The sequence below is a fragment of the Theropithecus gelada genome, chromosome 11, assembly GCF_003255815.1.
Source record: "Theropithecus gelada isolate Dixy chromosome 11, Tgel_1.0, whole genome shotgun sequence".
Taxonomy (NCBI): domain Eukaryota; kingdom Metazoa; phylum Chordata; class Mammalia; order Primates; family Cercopithecidae; genus Theropithecus; species Theropithecus gelada.
Window position 1 is genome coordinate 102,204,942 of NC_037679.1, and position 23,554 is coordinate 102,228,495.

The 23,554-nt window shown below is 47.5% G+C and overlaps 1 protein-coding gene across 19 annotated transcripts in view; it reads right to left on the reverse strand.

Annotated features, from left to right (window-relative positions):
- Positions 1-23,554, reverse strand: part of CACNA1C (calcium voltage-gated channel subunit alpha1 C) — a 639,436-nt gene that overhangs the window by 183,072 nt on the left and 432,810 nt on the right. For 16 of the 19 annotated variants that reach the window (XM_025400905.1, XM_025400901.1, XM_025400903.1 and 13 more), the window contains exons 6-8: positions 22,475-22,633; positions 15,464-15,660; positions 4,185-4,288 (exon numbers count right to left, since the gene is read on the reverse strand). In XM_025400905.1, the coding sequence (XP_025256690.1) occupies positions 4,185-4,288; positions 15,464-15,660; positions 22,475-22,633 (460 nt within the window). Of the gene's footprint in view, positions 1-4,184; positions 4,289-4,590; positions 4,695-15,463; positions 15,661-22,474; positions 22,634-23,554 lie in introns of all 19 variants that reach the window. The other 3 variants (XM_025400902.1, XM_025400894.1, XM_025400899.1) reach the window with 2 other exon arrangements.

The window sequence follows — 23,554 nt, forward strand, 5'->3', positions numbered from 1 at the left end:
TATGTAAGAAATCGTGGGCCTCTTGCCAACCAGAGGCGCACTTCCCAAGCCCTCTGTTTGCAATCGCTTAACAACAAGAAGTAACTGGAGTCCAGAGTCCAGAGGCTTCCACCTCATTACAGCTTCAAGGGCCATTTCAAGAATCTCATCATCACTGTTGTAGACTTTACTCTAGTCGGCTGGAGATTGAGCTTTCTGAGGGGAAGTAATCATAATCGGATTATTATCTATACAAGCACCAGCCCTATGTCTTGCATAGGGTTAATGTGAGGACCATCAGATAATGAAGTATTTAGAAAACATCCTTTAATTATTCTATTCTTTATATAGACTCTATCTGGCCTCATCAGAAATAGGTGTTGTGGATGTCTGCATGCTCCAGATAGAAGAGGTCTAACCCTCTTAGGGCCAAAGTCTGAATTTCCATTAAAACATTTTTTTCTTTTTTACTTTTAGAGACAGGGTCTCGCTCTGTCACCCAGGCTGGAGTACAGTGGCACGACTATGGCTCATGGCAGCCTCAAACTCCTGGACTCAAGTGATCCTCCCGCCTCAGCCTCCTGAATACCTGGGACTATAGGTGCTGCCACCACGTCCAGTTAATTAAAAACATTTTTTTGTTTAGAGAGAAGGGGTCTCACTATGTTGCCCAAGATGATCTCAAACTCCTAGCTTCACATGATTCTCTTGCCTCAGCCTCCCAACACTGGGATTATAGACATGAGCCGCCATGCACAGCCCTGAATTTCCACACTTTAAATGGAAGCTTTATGGAGTCATCTTCTCTACCTTCATGAGCAGAACATACCAAGCACCATTCAATCTTTCCTTAGTGACTGAAGGACATGATTTATGAGGATGAGTTACTGCGCTGGGCTATAAAATTCTATTATCCTTAATTGCTGGAATGTAGGGTTTCACACTCCTCCCAGTCCCAGAAGGCTCCAAGACTGCAGTGCTATTCAGTTAGTGGCTTCGCTCTCTTTCAAGGGCCATGAAGATCTGCAGGGCTGCCTGCCCCTCTGCTAAACAGCCCTGCCCTGCTGCAGGCCTCTGGGTGGTTGCCTTTGCAGCTTCCTGCTGGGATTCTGTGTGCCTGCTGGCTGTTTCCCGCAGCCTGTGCTGATTGCTTCTGTGCCTGCCCGCTCACTCCTCTCACCCTTCCTACTGCAGCTTCTGCTCTTCCCCTCTCCACTTCTCGCCTGCCATTTAAAAGCATGGGATGGACCCGTCCCATGGATTTGGGGAGAGTACACCACAGAGGTCAGGAACAGAGGCCATGGATTCACATTGCTTGAGCTCCGCTCTGCATCCTATATTTTTCACTTGCTGGAACTGAGGTCGTTTCGGCTGCTAAGCCTCACTTTCCTTCTCTGTAGAATGGACACAGGAATAACCCCAGCTCACTGAGTTGCCATGGGCATTAACTGAGTGAATCTAGCAAAAGCGCTGAGCACAGAGCCTGACACAGAGAATGCTAGGGACTGTTAATGCTGTCACTGTGACAGTCAATTTCATGGAGCTGTAAGACCTTTTTGAATGCTTCTGGAAATGTAGCTTAATCAGAAGTCTGATGAATAAGTGGGCGTTTGACTGCATGGTCAACTACATCTGCACCCAGTAAGTGGGTGACTATTCTACAGTCCTGGCTAATCAAGACTGACTGGAAACCGTTGCTTCTGAGTGGTCAGCCAACAGAAGCCTGATTCCAGCTTTGGCACTGCATGGGGCGGGCGGGAACCAATTCAGAATGGCCAGCCCTTGACACATAAGGAAAGGCCTCCTTAAACCAGAAAGGGGAGGTGCTCACCCATACACGCCTCTTTGCTCTACAGAGTAGACCCTTGGCCAAGGAAGCCTTGGCAGATGTTCTATCAGTGATTCGGGAGCTGCAAGGAGCAGATGGCAGCTCTCAGAACGGGTCAGGAAAGAAAGGTTGGGGAAGGTCTCCAGGAAAGACCAGCATATAGACTCAAAGACTCCTAAGTTCAGAGGTCAAATAGCCTTAATGTTCTTGTTCTGAGTCAACCAACATTTCTGAGTATTACTAAGCTTCAGGTTTGGGGTGAGGTGTCTAAACACACTCTAGCACATTTAGGCTGAGTCAGCCAAGATATGGCCTTCAAAGTGGCTTTTTCTCCAACATCAGCAGCTTCTGTCACTTGACTTCACTGCTTTGATTCCACCAGGAAGATTACTCCTCTGGGGGGCCAAGAGTGACTGTGGACAGACGCTCTGCTCAGGGAGGACCCTCAGGGTCCAGCCCTCATTCTCCACTTCAGGCTCTTGGCGGGGGGTTACTTGCTCAGATTTGGTTCCCAATCTCCAGGGGAAGAAAGTGGAGTTACATTCATTTAAAAGTCTTGAGCTGTGGCTTGTGTTGCAGTTCAAGCTCATTCATCGTAGATCTCATGGGAGGCGGTGCCTGAGTGCTGGCTCTGATTCTGCTGCTTACCAGGGAAGTGACGCTGTACAAGTTGCTTAACATCTCTGGGCTCACGTTCCTCATCTTTACAAGGAAAAGCATTTCTAACATTTGATGATTCTGTAATTCCAGTTATAACAGGCACCAAGTAAATAATAATCATTGTAATGATAGCACCATTATTGGGCCCTTACTACGTATCACCGTGTTAAGTATTCTGAAAATGATCTTATCCTATCGTCACAGCCACCTATGCACCGGAATTATCACCTTCCCTTTTTCAGATGGGGAATCTAAGATTTAAAAAGGTGAAACCACCCAACATTATGCACCCAGCCAGGGCAGAGCTGGCATGTCTCAATTTCTGCTTTGATTCAGGGTGATGAGGTTGATTTTTTCAATCCTTTCCTTGGAGATTCACAAATAAACACAGGGGCATTTTCTTGTGTTTGAACATGAAACTGAAAACCTCTCTACCTTCCAGGCAATGAATCCGAGACTTACGTTGTTCTGCTCATCACTGATATCCCTGATGGAAGACACTAGTCTCTTGTGTGGTCTCACCTTGGAAAAAGGCATTTTGTCATCAAGGTCTCTATCGGGCCACTCTCCGTGGGAGGCGGAAGGGCTGGGAGGAGATTGTTTCCTCTACACAGCTCTGAAGGCCAAGCTCACTGCTCCGCACTGCATTAGGGCAGCTGTAGGAGCTGGGAGTAGCTGTTCCCAGCTTATGTACTGGGGAAAAGTGGGGCACAATCTTTCTCTTTATACCTAAATTTCTCCCAGCATTAACCTCTCTAGATATTCAGGAAAGACTACAAAGCAGCTGACCAGTCTCAAGCAGAGTAGAAGTAGATTAACCCCCTCCCCCAAGTGGCAAAGGCAGCAGAGTGGTCACCCATGAGCCGGTCACCAGGAGCATTTAGGTGTTAGGCCTTGGCATGGCTGGTGTGGACTTCAGAAGAAGAAAGTGGGCTGAGGAAATATCTCAGGCGTTTCCATGATGAAAAGCTCCCTGACCTTCCAACCACATGCTACTTCTACCACGGGCTCTCGCTATGTTGCCCAGGCTGCAGTGCAGTGGCATGATCATAGCTCACCGTGGCCTTGAACTCCTGGGCTCAAGTGATCCCCCCGCCTCAGCCGTCTGAGTAGCTGGGACTACAGGTGTGCACCACCATGCCCAGTTACTTCTACCACTTCTAATTTCATGTGAGCAAGGGCTGAAATTAGGTAGATGTGATACTTGCAGCCGACTAGATAAAGTTAGAGGAAAGTGTACCCTCTCTCTTCTATTCTTAAATAATCTATGGCTTCAAACAGTTAAGGTTCCTTTCCGTTCAGAAAAGGAAAGTCAGAGATAGACTGCTCAGTCTACGAATTAAAACAGAAGAGAATTAGATGTTGAGTCTGTCTTTATGTTTTAAACCAGTCTCTTCTTACCCAGGCCTGTTCACCAGAGGCCATGAAGGCACAAGGAGAAGGGCCCTGCCTGCCTGGACAGCTACCTGAGGCTGGGAGGGGCTGGCTGGACCCAGTTTTTGTGGTGAAGCCAGCTCTCCTCCACTGTCCACCACTGAGACCAGTGGCACATCTGACCCTTTACCCAGCCAGGACAAGGACATCCACTTCAAGGCTCCTGTGGTGACCCCTTATCCCAGGTTCATCAGAGCCAGAAGAAGAACACAGCCAGGAATAGCAGAAAGAATAAATACAAATAAATGGAAAAATCAAGACCTTTTTCCTTGGTCCTGCTTACCCGCTAAGCACACCGAGAACCAAGTTAAGTACAAAAAATGACCCTATGATGATTAGTGTAACAAAATAGATCCAGGGCCAGTCCCTTCCTACGGCATCATTGACCTGGAAGAACGGAATGATAGTTAGTGAGGCACACTCAGCAACCGAGCACGGCCAGTGCCGGTCCCCGGCTCCCGGGACACTGACCCACGCAGCGCCGGGACCCGGGGACCCTCTAGGTGCAAATCAGAGCCCAAACAGCCTGCCCGGCCAATGGGTCAGAATTTGTGGTTGGACGGACACTTTGTGGTGGTTTTCCTGGGCCTGTCAGGGTCCCGTCCCTGAGGACCCTGGGCATGTATGGAGTGGAACCTGAGACCTTGCTCGGCTGCGTTGTGGAGAGGACATAGAAACGGTCAGCTTACCCGCTCAACACACCGAGAACCAGATTTAGAACGAAAAAGGATCCAAAGATGACCAGACTGACAAAATACACCCAGGGTAACTCATAGCCCATAGCGTCCTGCATCTGGAAAGACGAAGGAAAGTTAGGAAAGAAGCAGAATTGGGTTACAGCAAAGAGGCAGGCAGCAGGTGTGAGCAGATCGGGAGGAGACAGACGGGGCTGAACGTGGGCTTTGTTCATGTGCCCCAGGATACCCATGTTACCCGGGGCATCACCCATGTTCAAAGGACCTCCTGTGACCGAAGGGGACCTCAGCCGGCTCTGCCTCAAGAGGAATCACTCTCTCTGTCTGTGGTTTTATTTTCTGAAAAAGAAACATTTCTCCAATGTTTTCTATTCACTTGTCTGGGAAAATGGGTCACCGCAAAAATTAACTTCTTCAGCTGGTTTTAGCTCACTTGGGTTTGCGTGGACATTAAGCCTTTCGTTGCCCCGGGAGGCCCCTGACCTTGGTGTATGAAGTGCATCAGCTCCTCAACTGATAGGCCTGGAGAACCGAAACCTCAGAGGAGGTGTGAGGAAAGATAACCTTCCTCAAGGGCTTGCCACCTGGACCATGGGCCAAGCCCAGAAGTTAAGAGGCTAAACCCCAGTGCTTCACACATACTGCGGGCCACCGGCTGGGAGAGGCAATCATTTTGGTTTATGTATTCAGAGGAAGGTCCTGTGACTGCAACCACAGCTTAGATGGACATGGTCCTTAATGTGGGAACTGACTGTAACTAACACCCTGAAAGGTCACAAACCCTTACAGCAGCCGGAGGCAGTGGTGCGCTGGAGTTGGCTCCTGGGGGCTGTGGGGAGCTCACTGTGCACATCTCTTCCCAGCTGCGTGTGCAGCGACCACACTAGTGGCTTGAAACTGACCATGGTGGGAGTATTTACACCACAGAGATAGGCAAGCAATAAATCAGCCCTCTGTACCCGCTTTCTCTAAGAAGAGATGCTTAAACATTTATTAGCTCACCACTGGCTGGAGGGGGGACGTGCAGATACATTGCAGAGCTATGCTTCCATCAGAGGAAATTTATTCTGATTTAGTTTCTCAAATCTCTCTCTTCTGATGCTTTTTGACTACACAGGGTTAAGTTCTGGCTTCCTAGAAATGAACCTCACTTTGTCCTTGTGATTAGCTCATAGAAACCCAAACTTCCAAGGCACACAGGCATCCTGAATGAGTCACATCAATGGATCTCCAAGTGTGGCCCACGGACGAACAGCCTCAGCGTCATCCGGGAACCTGTTCAGAAATGCATATACCTAGACCTCACCCTGACACTGTGGGGGAGGCCCAGCAACCCGCATTTTGACAGGCCCTGCAGGTGATTCTGATGCACGCCTGAGCACCACTGACCACACTGTTCTCTCTAGAGCTCCAAACTTCAAATGCAACAACACCAGTGTTGTGGCTCGTCATGTACCTCCACAAGGTTGCATAGCAGTGTTCCTCCAAGTGTGGTCCGAGGACCACCAGCATTAGAAACATCTGGGAGAGTTATTAACAAAGCAGACTCCTGCCCCACGGCCCCAAGATCTCAGAGTGGCCCACAGTCTGCATATTAACCTCCCCAGGCGATTCTAGGCTGTACTCAAGTTAGATAACCACCCCACGATTTCCACCCAGGGGCCTCAAAGGAGTTCAGGCAGGTGGGATACTAATGCCCTCAGCCCTTGGGCTTCGCAGCTTCAGCAGCCGCTTGCATTTGCCTAAGTACGCTGGATAAACATGTTCTCTGCGTGCAGGGAACAGAAGACTGAGAAGTACCAAGACACCCAGCTAGTCTGACTGGTATGAAGTGTGACATCCCAATACGTTCTTTATGGATCCGTTCATATATATCTGATACTACTAAATTTTGGTTAGGAAAATTCACCCAACGTAATCATTGTGCATAGTGCAAACATCACATCTGGGGGTCTCTGTCTGAGGGACCCCCATGTTCAGGGGGAGAGAAGATGCCCAGCATGAGCCCACTTGGCCGTGCTGTTGCGAAATTCAATCGAACGTGGGTTTACTGAGCGTGCTCATGTTCCCGCGTCTGGTCTGCTTTCCCAGAGCGCTTCCCACTTGGTATCATTACCTATTTATTACGTTTATTATTTGCTGCTTGTCTTCCATGCTAGAATGTGAGCTCCCCGAGGACAAGTGGTTTTGGCCTGCTTTGTTCACGGGTCTACCCCAGGTGCCTACAAGCGTGCCTTGCACATGGTAGGTCCTCAGCTAATGCTCTTTGAGTGAATGAGTGAACTTGATATGTGCTAGGCACTGTGCTGGAAACACAAAATCCTTGCTAGAGGGGAGACAGGAAATGACCAGGCAGCTACAGTGCAGGCTGGCAGCTGCTACTGCAGGAGGAAGCGTGCAGGGTCCCAGAAGGCTTCCACCAGTGGAAGAGTGGCTGCGTGAGGCTGAGCGGGGCAAGGGCCAGGCTCAGCAGGCCTGTGTCAACCTTGCACTGCACAGCCACTGAAGGCAATGGAGACAAAGGGCAGGAAGGAAGCCCCAGAGTCCATGTGGTCCTATGATAGCAACGGAGGTTTGCAGAAGTTGGCAATTGTTAAAAACAGAGCCTATGGCTGTAAAGCCATCCCGGCTGCAGGATGGAGGATTCTCCCAGTGGCTGAACTCCTAAAATATCCAGCAAAACAGCAGCTGTTAGGAGAGGCAGGGTGAAAGGTCCTTGTGTCTCAGACCCTGTCCCCATCCCAGGGAGCCTGGGAGCTTTCCTGTAGCCAGAAGGTAACTGTCTGAACCAAGAGTGCAAAGGCAACCATGCCAGACTTCATCACCAGGAGAAGAAAAACAAACCCGAGCCAATAGAGGATGGGGTGGGACTGGTGACACGAGATTAGGGAGAGAAAGGCAGGAGAGCCCCAAGAGCTGCCTGACCACAGACCACACCGACAGCCTTGCTGGCCATGATGGGCTGTGGGCTGCAGGTCCCATTTGACCATGGGAACTGTGAGGTCATTCTTTGATTATTCTTAGCAGCGGTCACATCAGAGTCCACATTTGTTCAACAAGTATTTACTGAGCGCCTCCCTGTGTAAGGGTTCTGTTGTGTATTGGACTCTTTGCTACAGTGAGAGCAATGGGGTTGAGACAGCCCTGGAATGGGAGTCCCAGGCACCTGCCAAGGAAGAGGGAAACCTGGATCCAAGGTCACGGGGAGCCTGTGGGTGTCCTTGTAGCTTTTCCTCTCTCAGAGTAAATCCTGCTAAGGAGAGTCAGAAGCAGTCCCATTCTTTTCCTCTAAATGACTCTACTGCTTTACTTTTTTGAAAGGGTGGGGTGGTCAGGAAAAGCTTTTAAGAACTATGGACTCCCACCAGAAGTACTGCACACTGCACACACACAGCATCCTGCACACGGCCTCGAGGGCACACGGACACCCCGAAGCCTGAGCAGGACCCCGTGGTATGGACCCACTCCAAACGACTGGCCTGTTCTGTTCGACCCCGGAGGAGCTTTCCCCAAGTGTGCTTCAGGGGATGGGGAGTGGCAGAGGAGGTCTGTTCTTGGCAAGCTCCCCTTGCTCCTCTCTGGATAATAGACCCCACCTTCTTCAGGACACGTAGGAGCAGCCAGTTCCAGGAGGCCACGGCGTGCTCACCACGGTTCCCCTCCCAAAGCTGCCTCTGGAGCCTGGGCAGATGGCAAGTGGGAGTTGGGCTTGATGGCGCCCAGGCAACTTCCTCAAAATGAAATCTTTCCTCACTGGTTCCTCACACCCCTTACATTTTGTGAACATTTAACCTCATGAAAATGCAGCCTTGGAGGCCACACAAACCCACGAGCCTTGGAGATTTCCTGGGGCCCGAGCTTAGTCTGGGAATCCTTTCCTCTGTGCCACACACAAGGTGAAAGGCTTCCAGCATATGAAGGACTTCAAAGGGGGGGCTACAGACCTCAAGGTCATGGCCCCACAGATAGCCAGGGCCATAAGAGGAAACCCATGTGTCCCCCTTGCCATCCCACACTTCTGCTTTGGTCCCTCCTGGGCTGTGGGCTGGTTTTTTAGAGCTTCGAGATGGGGAACAGCAGGGGAAGGCAGGAGGCAGGAGGACAGACAAGACATGGAGATGGATGAGGCCAGTGTGGTCCTCAGAACCCCACCGCCTGGGTGAGCAATGCTCGGCCGCCACAGAAGGTGATTCTCTGACCTGCCTGGCTCTGGTCTGAAAGGAAAGTTCTCCTTTTGTTTCCCTTTTACTTTCTCCTCTTTATTCTGGGCCACCTACTTTGGGGGGCTGGCTGAGTAGAGAGCACACAAAGCTGGGTGGCTCTGAAGTAGGGCGATGCCTGGAGTCATGAGATTGATGTCCTAAAGCAGCTGAAATGGAGCTATTAAGAAGACAAAGAAAAAGTCAGATTTTTTTTTTTTTAAATGACCCAGATTGCTGACACCCTTATTTAGAGGTGAAATAAAGGATAGGTCTTCTAGAGCCATTAAGCCATGTTCCTCGGGTCTCCTGACTTTCCAAAGAAAAGTCAGTTCATTGTCTGTAGCCTTGAGTGCCTCCAGGCCCAAGTACTGGTAGGACGGCCCCTGCCTTGGCCGAAACAGCCTCACTACAAAGGGAGGGGCATTGAATGAAAACTACTACCAAAGAACCTTTGGAAACCAGCATCTAATTCCTTGAAGGGAACCCCACATTTAAACCCTCAAGTTCACTTTTTCTCTTTCCCCAAAAAGACAAATAGGGGAATAAGCTTCCCTAGCCCATCTCCTCAAGGCCACTCTCCTGCCTAGCAGACTCCCACGGGTTCTCAAGCTGTGCGTACCTTTCCTGTAAGGTTCTTGGCACAGGCACTGCGGATCCAAAAAAACTGAATCGTTTCAGCAAATGTCGAGAGAGAGGCTGACACCTGCCGTGGAAAGGCAGGAGGTGTAAATCTCTGAAAGCCAAGGTGCTTTACACTGAGCATCACTGGGGGACAGGATCTGCTGCTGCCAGTGAACACCAGTCAGCTCAGGGCAATAGCTCCATCAACCTGCGGCTTTCATAATCTGTGTCACCTTGCTTGCTGGGACACGGGCAGCTACCTCATGGAGCACTGAGTGAGTAGGAAGTTGTGGAACAAGCTTCTCCTGGCTCCTCCCCACCCCTGCACCTGCTTATTGTGTGCTGAAAACCCAGGAGTGCCTCAGAGCCCAGGTAAATGCTTAGTTTACATGGGGGAAGAAAACAAGCTCCTAGCACTAAGGCAAGCCAAAAAAATAAGCTCCTCCATGTATTTAAAACTCCCTGGACTCAGATGGACTCAGGTGCTGACATCATGTGGGAGGCTGGGAGCCGTCGTAGACAGTAGTTGGCCCCAGTGTGAAGACCTGTGCAGGGGACAACTGGCTCACTGCCATAGTGATGTTGAGAGAACCTAAAATCCAGGTCCCTGCAGCTTCCCAAACTGAGACAAAGCTTGCTTTCTCCAGGCAGAAGAGCCTTCTCTCCTGGTCCAGCAAAGCCCCACTTGGTCCTGGAGTGCTCTGTGCCCCTCAGGGCTATCCTGCTCCCACAGAGGGTACTGCCTCACACAACTCAGTTGTGTTCCTCTGCATGTCCTGCACCTCTTTAGTTAGACCTGAACTGCCTGGGCAGGCCTTCTTCTTCTCTGTGCTCCCACATCCCTCATCCAGGAAACAGTAAATGCTCAATAAATGTTTGCTAAATTAAATCACAGAATCATAAGGACTCATGTAATACCAGCAAAATAAATAAAACGAAACCCAATAATTAAAGAATGGCTTTGAGAGATGCTGACTCTCTTCCTTGATATGCTTCTGAACAGCCAGTTTACTGTTTAGATCAGGGATTCTCCATCTCAGGCAACAGGTGCACTCTGGGGGCAGCCCAGGGGCAGGTGAAAAGTCAGGGACCACAGAGGTCCTAACATGGTCTCTACTCCGATACCTGAGAAAGAGCCCTGGACGCTGGGTCTGGGTTACTTGAGGGTTTCTCAGCTCCTCACTTAGAATGACTCTTAGGTCATCACAGAATTCAGCTCTACCTTTTATGAAATCTTCAGCAACTCTACATTCTGTAGTGAAAGAGGTGGCTTTGTGAAGATGGAGTAGACAAAAATAGGGTAAAACACCCAAATTCAACCTGCTTGGATGCAAAAGGTCTTTCTCATAAACAAGGGATATTTCGGCAGCACCAAGACCAGAGACTAATAGCTGTCGTGTGTGTGTGTGTGTGTGTGTGTGTGTGTGTGTGAATTTAGTAGAAATACGTTCTGCACACATCCAGACACGTAGTGGGATGGCAAGATGAAGGGTGGAGTTGACAAGTGACTTATGAAAAGTTAACTGATTAGATTTTTGTTCCAAGGATCTCCTGTTGGCTGAACCAAAACAAATCCCAGGTACTAGAGAACACACTATTTGTGACTCTAAAAAAAAAAAAATCTTTCTTTTATATGATTTCTCATGAAGTATTTTTTTACACCCTTATTTTTAAGTTTAATTTTTAACTTGTGGAAAAACACCAGTTGAAGAACTGATCACGGAGAAACTAATGCAGGGGGCAATTGGTGGCGTCAGGAAGAGGGCGGCCCCAACAGGATGGGGAGGGGCATGAACCCAGGATGATGTGGGTCAGAGGCTCTTTACTGTGGTTCACAGTGTGCCATGTTCTTGGGGATCCCAGAAGGGCATGGGGTGGACAGAAGTCAACAGAATGCTCCTGATGAATTATTCAGGCATCGAGATTCCTGAAAAGCTAGAAACACGTCCTCTGGTGTGACGCCTAGTCTAGCTGCTGCCCCCCCCCACAGTTCTCACCTGCAACCTTCTGCGTGTGTCCCAAACCCCAGACCATCCGCCATGTCATTCTGTTTCCCATGAGCAGGGGGCTCATTTCAAGTGCTGAACACAAAGTCAGCACTGAAAAGATGTTTAATTGATGGATGTTTCTGTTACCTGACTGTGATTGCCCGCAATGTGTAAGAGGTCATGCTCAGAGTTTCAGATCAACCGGAGTTCTCAGAGTATGCCTACGAATCCCATAGACAAGGTCCTGCAAAGGAGGTTGACCCAGCAGCCTCTTGCATCCTTGAGATGGCACATGCGTAGACCATGGGAGACAAGCAGCCTTGAATGATGTGCAAAAGACTAGGGATGTTTAGATTTTTGAAAAAAACAAAACATGTGAAACTAAGAATGGAAACCAATGGTAACGTTATACAATTAGGTTCTTCCCTCCTTGGTGCTTCACTGCTTCTGAGGAAGGCCAGTGCTTTTTATCTGATCACACTCCCCACACCTGCCCATCTGTTTTTAAGAAGTTTGGACATTCTGTGAGTGAGGGATGAGTCTTTGACCAAAGAAATAATTTCCTAAGGAAACTACACCCCAAACCCAAGTTTTGTTTAGTTTCCAAATCCCCGGTATCCACCCTTCTTTACTCTGTCATCTGCACACTCCTCAAACAGAATAGTAGGTAGAAAAGAAATGTTTTCAGCAAATTGCTCGGCTTGTTGGAGCCTCAGCACAATGCATGGCCAAAGGCTTTCATAGCTGAAGCAATGTTCAAGTATTACTTGACCAAGTCTGATTGTATTTTTAGTCCACTCTTTAAAATCGTGACAATGGAATGCAATAACGGATGTTAGAGGAAAAGAGAAAGAGACGGTATCATCCACAACAGGAAGCAAGAGCTGCCATCTGCTAGGTGCCTTCCCTGGTCCCTTCTATCTCAGGCCATATCCAGCGGCTGACCAGTCGCTTCTTTGATGCTTTAGTGACTTACTCTTTTCCAGCTGTTTGGTGATTTAGAATGAATGGAGCTCTGGGGTTTCCATGCATTACTACACTTGAAAATCTTGGCTGCTCCTTCTCAAGTCCTTTAGACTTGCCCTTTGTGCTTGAAGGACAATTCATTCTTCTGAGTGAAAGGCCTTACTTCCCCCTCCTCCCTGTGGAAACTATCCCCCTAGAAGGGTTCAAAGTCAGCAGCATCATACCAGCACCATGAGGTTCAATAGGTTAGATTTCCAGCGTTTTCAAACTCCAGCCTGGAAATCAGAATCACCTGGAGAGCTTTTTCAAAATGCAGAGACTGGGGCCCTGACTTTAGAGCTTCTAATTCAATGGCTCTGAGGGAGGTTTGGGTATTTTTATATTGACAAAGCTCTATGTTTGATGCTAAAATATTTTGAGATTTGAGAGTCTGTGCTTTGGAGATACTGGCCTAGAGGCTAAGGAGGAGGGACACTGGAGAGAAAGGAAGAGGGAGAGGGAGGAAGAAGGAAGAAACAGCCACAGAAAGGTCAAAGCAATTAGAGAAACTGAAAGCAGGAGTACTGGGCTAGGCAGGGCTTCTATCATGAATACCCACGTTTCAGTTTTAGGTGTGTGTATGTGCACATGTGTGTATACACACATGCAGGTGCACACACACATACAAATGCACACACACACAACATGGCCATTTTGGGAGGGTGCTGGGAAAATCAGAGAGAGGCATGTCCCATGAGCCTGGGATTGTTTCTTCACCTCTGACACTTTTTCCATTCCCAGCCTGAGCTCTATCACACGCACCCCAGGGGAGAAGGCACAACACAGCTGCTGAAAATTGGTGGTTGCAGTTGTTGCTGCTTCTGCTTCCCCGCTCCGGCTGTCATTATGACAGTATTTCTTTGGGTCACATCTGGCTGGTGGGGCATCAATGACTTGTGGTGGGGGAGAAGAAGGGAGTGGTGAAGGAAGAACACAAAAATACATCAGCAAAGGCAATCATATCTATTCCTACCCTCCACCCACCCTCCACTGCCACCTGCCTTCAGTTTGATGCCATGGAAGGCATGGGTCTGAAGTTTATGGGATGAGGCCCCAAAGCACAGTCCCACATAATCATTTATTCTGCGGGCTGTAGGCAGAAACTGCCTATTGGCAGAAGGATAAGGATGTTTCTGTCCTTGGCTGGTCAGAGGGACCCACCCAAGGAAGAAGGACCAATTAGGGCCACTTGGGAATTTGGTCTGCTTTGCTAAACAAAATAAATTTGCCTAAGTGTAATAAGTTCAACTCCTTCTCTCTGTCTTACAAATTATTCAAAACCAAGTTCTTATTGAGCATGAATCTCAAATATGTTTTCCAATGTTCCACTTTAGCTTGAGGCAGAGGGGATCTGACCTTTGTCTTCTTTTTGAAAGCATCACAATGCGGCAGCTTTGCCGCGGCACGGGTGCAGCCATATTGCCATTATCCGCTTTAGAATTTAGTTGGCTTCCTAGACTGAGCGAATTGAACTGGACTGGATCTTATTTACGACTGAATCCTCAGAGCCTAGGAGCACCCCTGGCATGCAAGGACACTCAGGAAATGTTTGCTGGGTACCAGGTCCTCGGGCAAGTTTCAAGTCATCACTTACAGAGAGAGGGACGCATGTCATAGCAACACTGGGTGTTGGCATGTTGACTATCACATAAAAACTGAGAAAGAGGGATTTCGAATCAATAGGACATGGTGCTTTTAACGAAGTCACATGACAGAATACTGTGCACCACATCTCTGTACAGTTACAAAACTCTTCCTTCCGATTCAGGAAGAAGTCGATGCCTCTCTTGGCATGATTTCCTTTTGATCTGGCAGCTCTGCTCAACGGGAAGCATTTGCTCCCCTCTCACTCTTCCCTGCTTTGGTTTGTAGACGTGTTCCCTGAGTAGGCTCTTAGATTGTTTTCATGATGGCCAAATACATTTGCCTATTTGCAAAACTCTGAAGGAGATGGTATTTGTAAGACTGGCAGTATGCTTTTTATTCACCCAAATTCTGGAGGACAGCGCTGGACTCTGGCAAGTCATTTCTCATGCTGAAGTTGGAGACACGATGAAGAATATATTTTCTGGAGTTTTTCCTAATAACGGACTTTGCCAGAATCGAGACAGCTCAAAGACGGAGTGTGGGTTTGCCTGTGGGGTAGGCTGTACAAAAATCTGGCACTTCAGAGGCTGGAAGCGCAGCAAAGTAGCGTTGGCTACTGGATAATAAAAGGGGCAACTTTAAGGTAAATGAAGATTTACTATTGATTGGGTGGCTCTCGAGAATGCTATTTCTCTACCTAATGCATGTGGGGTTTAATAGACGATGGGTGGATGGGTACAACAAACCACCATGTTGCATGTATACCTACGTAGCAAACCTGCACGTTCTGCACATGTATCCCAGAACTGAAAGTAAAATAAACATTTTTTTAAAAGCGTATTTCTAAATAGGCATCACATGACCAGCAGCATGTTTTGGGAATGGTAAAAATGCTGCCAATGCATTTGTCTGATGGACTATTCTAATATGTTAAGGTAAGATTAAAATAAAGAGTAAAAATTGAATAGCATGTCACAATGCTTCACAGTTCAATAAAAATGGTTCCTTTACATAATTTCTTTTTAGAAGATCAGGACTGACTTTTTCTCTTCAGCCCAAAGAATTCATAATTCTGCCTTCTAGCTCCCTTTTGAGGAAAGAGGCAAGAAAAGGATGAGGGCAGAAGGAACTCCGCATGGGAGGAGGAGTTGAACGGAACCCTTGTGCCAGCTTGGCCAGCTCATCCATGCCTGCACACCAGGGTTTTGCACTGTGGTGGGACACACTGAAAAAACGACCTTTCCCTAAGGCCAGCGGGTTGGGGAGGGGACTTGTTAGGGTGAAAAGCTCATGCCTTGTTTCTCAGGCAAGACCTGGAAGAAATCAAAGATGCTCTTCATCAACCATTCTATTGAGATGTGTATGTGACCCCAAGAGCATGGGGAGGAGGAGAAAGGGAGGTGTCAGTGAAGGGCTCACGGCCTCTGTGCCCCCACCCTCTGACTGCCCACTCATGCTACATACCCAGTACAGCACGTCCGTCCAGCCCTCCATGGTGATGCACTGGAACACCGTGAGCATGGCGAAGGCAAAGTTGTCAAAGTTGGTGATGCCGTGCTTGGGACCATCCCAGCCGGGCTTGCACACCGTGCCGTTCTGGCACTGCCGCCCATGGCCTGTTTCCAGCGCACAAGGGGAAGGGTCATCTTCTGCTGGAACATCTCAAATGGCCAGAAGAAGACAGGAGACGGGAGCAGCAGCGGGGCAGAGATGTGGGCAGAGAAAAAAGTCAGAGAGAAAAGTGACAGGATGAGGTTGATGGGATGGGCAAAGCAACCATGGCAACAACAGTGCAAGACACGCTTAAATCATGTCCCCTAGATGTGAATCAAGCAACATAAGAAAGTAGGCATTCCGTTTAGGCTGCCGTTAATTTAGAAGGTCAGTCCTTTTCACTCACTGTTGTAAAAGCTGTATTTTAATCTCAGTAACTGATTTCTATTGCCCATTCTGTTGTAACATGTCAGCATCATAATCAAATGGCCAATGAAAAAATAATGATGATGCCACCACTGCAAGTGGAAACTGACCCAGAAAGCGATTAGGAAGTCCATATTTTCTTTTTTTGGTGGTAGAGTTCTACAGACACTTGTGTTGGAATACCAGAATTTAGGGTAAGGACAACACTGATGCAAACACTCCTTCACATAGTTAAGCCAACCGATCCCATCCAATAATGCTTTCTAACTACATGGGCCCATCACGTATTAGAGGATAAAACATTGCCAGGGATGCAAGTCACTTTACAGTGAAGCCTTATATAGGTGAAAGACGGAAAACGGATTCTGACTGCCGCGGAGAGGGATCGCCTGCAGCCGTTTTCATTGCAGCCTGCGAGTACACACTACTGACTGTATTTCATGCATGTCATGTGGGACTTGGCAGCTCTGCCCTTTGCTCTGCAGCATGAATACCTTTCAGAAGAGAAGAATCATTTTCTGACCTCTAATCAAGACAGAGCGGCAGTGAATAACAGGGAGCATGCTTCCTCAGTACGGACGCGGCTTGGTCAGGAAATAGCAGAACACAGTGTCTGTGGCTAAAGGCAGCAGTTGGACTAATGCCACGTGCGGGAAATAGCTCCCAGCAAATTAATGAATGAAGATGTGACTGATATTTTGAGTGTGGAGATTGCTGGTAAATTTAAACAAGACCTGACTGATCTAAGAATTTCGATTACGGGAAAACACTCAGAAAGTCTTGGTGCTGGCTATGGAAGGTAATGGTGTGGAATTCACAAAAGTTCGTGAAATCAAGGACATTGTCCTGTCCTTAGACAAAGTAATGACAATAACAGACAGAAGAGATCCCAGTTCCAACAAATAAACGATTGCCTATAACAATGAAAATACGCTTCGAGAGAGAGAGAGAGAGAGAGAGAGAGAGAGAGAGAGAGAGAGAATTTGCTTATAGTTCTTCATTTAGAGACAACAGATCACCCAGGATTGTTTTCTGGTTTCATGTATCAAAACAATCATAAGTGTGATTACTTTGCCTACATTAGGCTCTGCATTGAAGATGACTGGCTGGTGGGCTGATTCTCAGTTGGTGGCTTTAAATTTGAAACTGTTCACTCTCAAGAGGAAGACCAGGCGAGAAATATTAATCCTTAAGTAAGAGATAATTTTTAGGAGAATATAGTCTACTTGAAAATATATGCCTGATTGTGTCTTCCCAGCAGCAGTGGCAGCTCCTCTTCCTCCTCCTCCTCCTCCTCTTCATTGTCATCAGCACCTGCGTGGTCATCTTTGTGGCCTCCTCCTCCTCCTTGTTCTCTGCCAATTTCATTTCCTCCTCCTGCTCATTTTCCTCCTTCTCCTTCTCTTCCTCCTCCTTCTTCTCCTCTCCTCTCTTTCTCTCCCACTGACCCCATCAGCTTTATTGACTTACAAGTTACATGCCTCAGAATTTATCAGTGTAAATGTACAGCTTAATTATTTTTAGTAAATTTTTACATAGTCATGCAGCCATAACCACAATCCATTTTAAAGCACGGCCATTACTCCCCGAAACCCCCCTCGCCGGTTTGCAGTCAATCCTTGCTCGCATCGCCAGTCCCTGGCAACCTGATCTGCTTTCTGCCTCCATTGCTTTGCCTCCTCTAGAAATTTCATATAAATGGAATCACACACTATGAGGCTTTTTATGTCCATCTTCTTTCACTTAGCATAATGTTTTGAGCTTCAACCGTGCTGTTGCATATATCAGTAGGCTCTGTTCCTCTTTATTGCTGAGCAGTGTATTTCATTGTATGTTTATCCGTTCACCAGCTGATGGACGTCTGGATTGTGTCCAGGTTTGGGCTATTATGAATAATGCTGCTTCCTGGCTTATTCTTGGGCCAGTGCTTAAAGTTGTGTGTGAGTCCTGTGTTTGTTGATCAAGGTGCAAAGGTCTGCACTGCTGGTCCCTGAACTGTTAGAGAGACAGTATCCACACCATTTCCTTATTTCAGGGTCTAGCTCCCAGGAGGGCTCCATTAACGCAGCTGAAATAAGCAGTCCTCTGACTACAACTTTTTATGACTTTTTAAAATGTGAAATCTTTAGAGATTTGGATGTGACGCTACAAAAAAGAGGGAGACTAAAATGTAAACCCTAAGCCTAAATAATACATGAAAAAGTGGATAATGAGCACCTAAAAATTTGAGAGTTGAGAGACCAGAGAACCAAGAGCCAAGTAGATCATTAATTCTGTTGGGTTCTCACCTATTCTAGTCATAGCTTTCTAGAGAGACGTGTTCAGTCGCTGTGATAAAAGTGCTGGAATGATAGGAGAGACGGGACAAAGAGAGACGGTGAAAAAGTGAAGGGGAAGCTCTTGCATCTTTTTCTCATGTTTTGCTTTTTCGCAGAATAAAGATGCAGTTTATCTTTACATTGGGGCCGCTCACCCGACAGCATTCCCTGCACTCTCAATTCCCGAGACGTCACAAAGAGGGCAAAGGAGAAGGCTGCCAAAGGGAATTCTGAGTGTCCTCGAGGAAGGAAAACGTCTCTGGGGATTTTACGAATATCTGTGAGAAAGAAAACGGCATCCAGGGGAAGTGGTCTCACTGATAAGAGAGAAAGGGATGAGATTCAGAAACATTATCTAAAGGCTCTAGTGCCATTTCGCTATTTAAAATCTGATTTGAACAATAATGAAAAAGATTTGAGAACAATTAAGAAGCAGTGATGATCTGGTAAAAATAGGTATCTATAAAAAGCACTAAAGCGAACACTTGAAAAAATGTGAACACACACAAATCAGCAGGTCCTAGCAACACACACTCTAGGGTGAGGACAAATTTGCTTAAAACATAAAAATGTGTTGGTTTTCTTTTGCAGAGTCATGAAGTCCTGGGGAGGAAAGTGGGAACATGAGGTGGGAGAAGGAAACAAAGCAATGCAAGTTCTGTATTTTAAGACAGACATGAAGAGAGGTAGAGTCAGTCTGGAAAGTCCAAATTAAGTTTTCGGTAAAATAATGGAGGTGAAGATTAGGAGAGATTTTAGAAACGCAGTTAATACCAACAAAAACACGAAATCCTGGGAGAGCTCCAGTTAGTGATTCCAAGGAGAAATCACTGAAGACAGAAATCAATTACTTTTTTAAAACTCAACTTTAAGGAGTGAATAGAATGAAGATGATTTCATTTCTAGGTTTCAGCCAACCAATTCTGTGCCAGTCTCAGGGGTAATTACTGTGCTTGGGAAGCTATTCAGAGTGACCTGGCTCAGCACACCATCAAACAGATGGGACAACCAGAAACAAAAGGTATCGGCATATGGTGATGTGTCTGTTGAGGAGCTGAGAAGGCGCCGTGCAGATGTCCCCGGGATTAGGGAAACGCTGCGTCTTCTGAGACCATCTTCACCAGGGGCTGTTGCCTGGAAGGGCAGTCTAGAGGCAGAATATGGTTCACCTGAACAATTCCATAATTTTCTTTGTGGATTTTGTTGGAAACATGGATCAAAATCCAATGTATTTTGAAATCTAGAGATATATAAAATTCACATTCTGTGAAATAATATTGGACTATAAAATAATTTGATGTAAATCTCATCAAAAATTACAACGAGGGCTCACAAAGCACTTTTGCGTAATCTAAACTTGCAGAAAATAGGGTAATTCAACCCAAAGTCTGAAATTAAGAAAAAAAAAAAAAAAGAAAAAAAATTTAAACCACCCATTCGAAAGTTTATATAAAACTCTCCAAAACACTTAGGGGTTGGTTTCAAAGCCTGCAAGTATTTGGTCTTCTCCACGGCTGCACAGATATGTCTGGGTTCTTGCACATTTTCCCTCCTTGTCTGCACTGCCGACTATGTGGGTGGACAAGGGCTTGATGGCAGCAGCATCATGTTGTGCTAAGAGTGACAGAGTGGGTCCTGGCTTGTGATCAGATGGCAGGTTTGGGAACGAAGGGACAGCAAGCTCTTGATTGCAGAGTATTTGAGAGGACAGGCTTCTGCAGCTGTGTCCTGGGCCCCTCTTCCCAGCAGGGACTCTGGTTCAGGTGAATGAGGGAGGCCACCTTCTCATGGAGCCTGGTAGGGCTCTTCTCTCTGGAGCACTTCTGTTGTTGTCCTGGCCCCCTTGGCTCATGGCCATTTCCGTGACGGGAGCCTACTTCTCTTCTGAACTTGCAGGCACAGATAAACCCATCACATCAACCATCTGATGAGTCTCTTGGTAGGAGGCAACTTCTCAGGCACTTTTCGTGGTCCTGTTTACTATCAAGGATGGACGATGTGATCCTAAATTGGTCATTCCAACTGGGGAGGCCAAGTCTTATCTTTGTCCTAAGAGAAGAGGAGTCCATGACAGGTTTAGTACTTGGCGTGACCTCTTCACTGGGCCCTGGGGCTCTGACCTTGAGGACGGCTCCCTCCCTGTGCCATGCTTTCTTTGTCTGCCATGCCCACCATTTTCTGACTCTCCAGGGTCACTGAGGCCTGGTAACAAAGCCCTGGACTTCCAACCAGAATTCAGGGCCACTTATTCCCACAGGCCCTTGCAAGAGCCCACCACCGGCAGAAAACACACTTGGGCTGCTTTCTCGTTAGGATGATGGAAACCGCCTGCAGTGTTGGAGCCCCTCTCCTTAGCTCTGTGGTGCACAGACATCTGATTGCACAGCAGGGCCGCCATCTTCGGCTCGACGGCTGAATTCCACCATTTCACTCTCCCCCATTTTGCTGGTGAGAGCCTCACCATCATCACTGCTGAACTGATGGGGAATCTTTGAGACTCCACATATCTATGACTTCCTGAGGAGTTCGGGTCAAATGGTCATTGATAATTTCAATACAACTGCATCAACTTTAGACATACCACAGTCAGTTCTTAAGGAGTCTTAAAACGAGCTCTCACAGGGCCACACAAGTCAATAAATTTATTGGTCCTGAGCTAGCTACAAATCAACCTGAATAAAAGGAAGGATTTTAATTAAAGGGGAAAATATTATTCATCTATGGTTTGGCATTTCTTTAAGCAAGGCTGAAAATCTCAGAATTTTAGCTACAGGCAAGATCTCCTTTTTCCAATTTAACAAGGATTCTATTTTTGAAAACAGGATAGTTTATTTTATATGATTATGACCCAAGTAATTTGGAAATTCTCTCTAGAGTGAAAAAACAGTCTCCTGTTAAACAGACTTCCATCCAAAAAGTGAAAACATTGGTGTGATTCTGTGTCTATAGGAGTATACGTTCTGTGTGTGTGGTTTTTTGTTTTGCTTTTAGGACGGCGGCTATGTGGAAATAAACTAGAAACCCCCTCAAATATGCAGTTAATCCATCCAGTCAAACTAGATTATACATAGAAAGTATTCTATTTTGATTTCTCTACGAATTTCACTCTCTGTTGTTTGGAAGCTATCCCTCCTCACCCCAGCGAAGTGAGAGGTCCCATTTAACTGAATGCTGGGACTGAGTGGGAATGAGGGGCAGTGTCGATGGAGAAAATTAGGTATCCTTCACTGTTCCCGGCAGATGATGCTCCCCTTTCTCCACCAAGATGCCAAAAACTAAGATGATGGATCTTTCTGTGTGAAAAAAAATCACATACATTTAACACGGCTAGCCCCTTTGGGGCGGGGGATATTTTTTCAACAAGTTCTTTGTGTTAAGCTGCTTTATCTGTCTGTTTAAAAGCCTTGTCCATTTCTGTTTAAATGTTTCTTTAAAAGGCCAAGCTGCGATGTTAGTAGCTTTAGCAGCAGCTTGCAGCATATCCTGCAAGCCAGAACTCCAGTGCCACGCAGGGAAGTGCCTAATGAACCAGCATTGCTGTTAAATATATTGATTTATGGAAGGAACGTGAAGCGAGAAGGCTCAAAAAGGAAGGGACTGGGAGTCATGGGGTAGAACTAAGCCTTCTCCTTGAAGGGAGGAAGTTTGGCTGCTGGCAAGGGGGTGATTCCCACCTGTCCTCCTCCCCCACCTGGAATAGGGGCTCAGGGGCATCTGCCTGTGAATGGAGAAGCAGAAACAATAATTACAGAGGATCTGGAATCAGCACCATGAAGGTAGAAAGATCTTAGAGCGGTGCTGGGAGAGCCTATTGCTCAGGGCTGAGCGGCCCCCCTGAAAGGACACCCGACGGCCAGCCACACTGAAACGTGGAAGGAGCAGAGACTGACGTTCCCAGGTCAGCTCTGATTCTTAAAACACTCAGGGTTGGCTTGAAAAGTGGCAGATTGACGAAAGATAGGATCTAAGTTATTCAAATATTTCTCAAATTGTGTAGCTTATTGAAAAGTGCTGAACGAAGTTTGCGTTAGGCCGGTTTAACAGATTAAAACAAAAATTGGAACTGAGAAAAAAGGTCTCTCTGCCTCTCACTTAAACATGCCCAGTGGGCGTCTGAGTGAACGGGACCTTCCCCGGGCTCTGCTGGTCATGCTGGTGTAGCCAGCAGCGGGAAAGGAAAGGTGCCGGGAGTGACAGAGGGCACGGCCTTGGGAGCACGGCTGCCTGCCCCTCTTACCTGCTATGCCCTCCTGGTTGTAGCAGGTCTTGTGCATCTTCCCCATGAAGAGCTCCAGGCCGATGATGGCGTAGATGATGATGACAAACAGCACGAGCAGGGCGATGTGCAGCAGGGGGACCATGGCCTTGATGATGGAATTCAGGACCACCTGGAGACCTGCGGGGACAGAGGCACTCACTGAACCAAGCGTCACCGCGGGTACCGTGCTGACGCCATCTCATGCCGTCTTCCGGTAACTCTGCAAGGAAGGAACTGCCAGCCCTGGTGTTCAGATGAGAAGACTGAGGCTCAGAGCCACACACCAAGGATTGATGGTGCAGGGGTCTAAATCCAGGTTGGCCTCACTCCAAATCTGTCTTGGAGACTCATCCAAAGCAAAGGACTGGCAGCTGCTGTACTTCTGAGGGGAAGAACATGTTGTTTCCATCCATAACTATCAGATTGTGTAATACCCCATCTTACAGGCAACTGAGCGCCTTTTCCTCCTAGAGCAGCGTCTCAGGACAGTGAGAGCTCATGTGGACTCAAGATGGCCCTGCAGGGACTCACTTGTCCTCTAGGTTTTCCCCACGGTGGGACTGGGAAAAGTTCCAGAGCTGGGTGGTGCTGACGGTTGTACAACAGCGTGAAGATACTTACTGCCACTGAGCTGGACACTTGAAAATCGTTAAAATGATCAATTTTGTTATGTTCTTATTACCACAAGAAAAGAAACTCTAGAAAGCACCCAGATCCTTCTGGTAAAAAGAGTCAAGGAAAAGCCCGCCTGGGGACGTGGGTGTTGTCGGTGAGGTCTGGGGCTTGCACCGTGGTCTGTGGGGAGAAGGCCCCCCTTACTAAGCTCGGCTACATCAGAAATAACACACTGGGGATGCCACTTACTTAAAGCGACACTGCAAATCATTCGCAAATGGCAGGAAGGTGGTTACCAGCAAGTCACCCCCAGATGACACCCAGCCCCGAGAAAGTCACGTGTGAGATTCCTGCCCAGGCGAGAGCAGTGAGTCTTCACCTTCCAGATGAGAATGTGGAGGCAGCTCCTGCTTCCCTCCAGCAGAGCCAGTGGTGCAGAAAGTC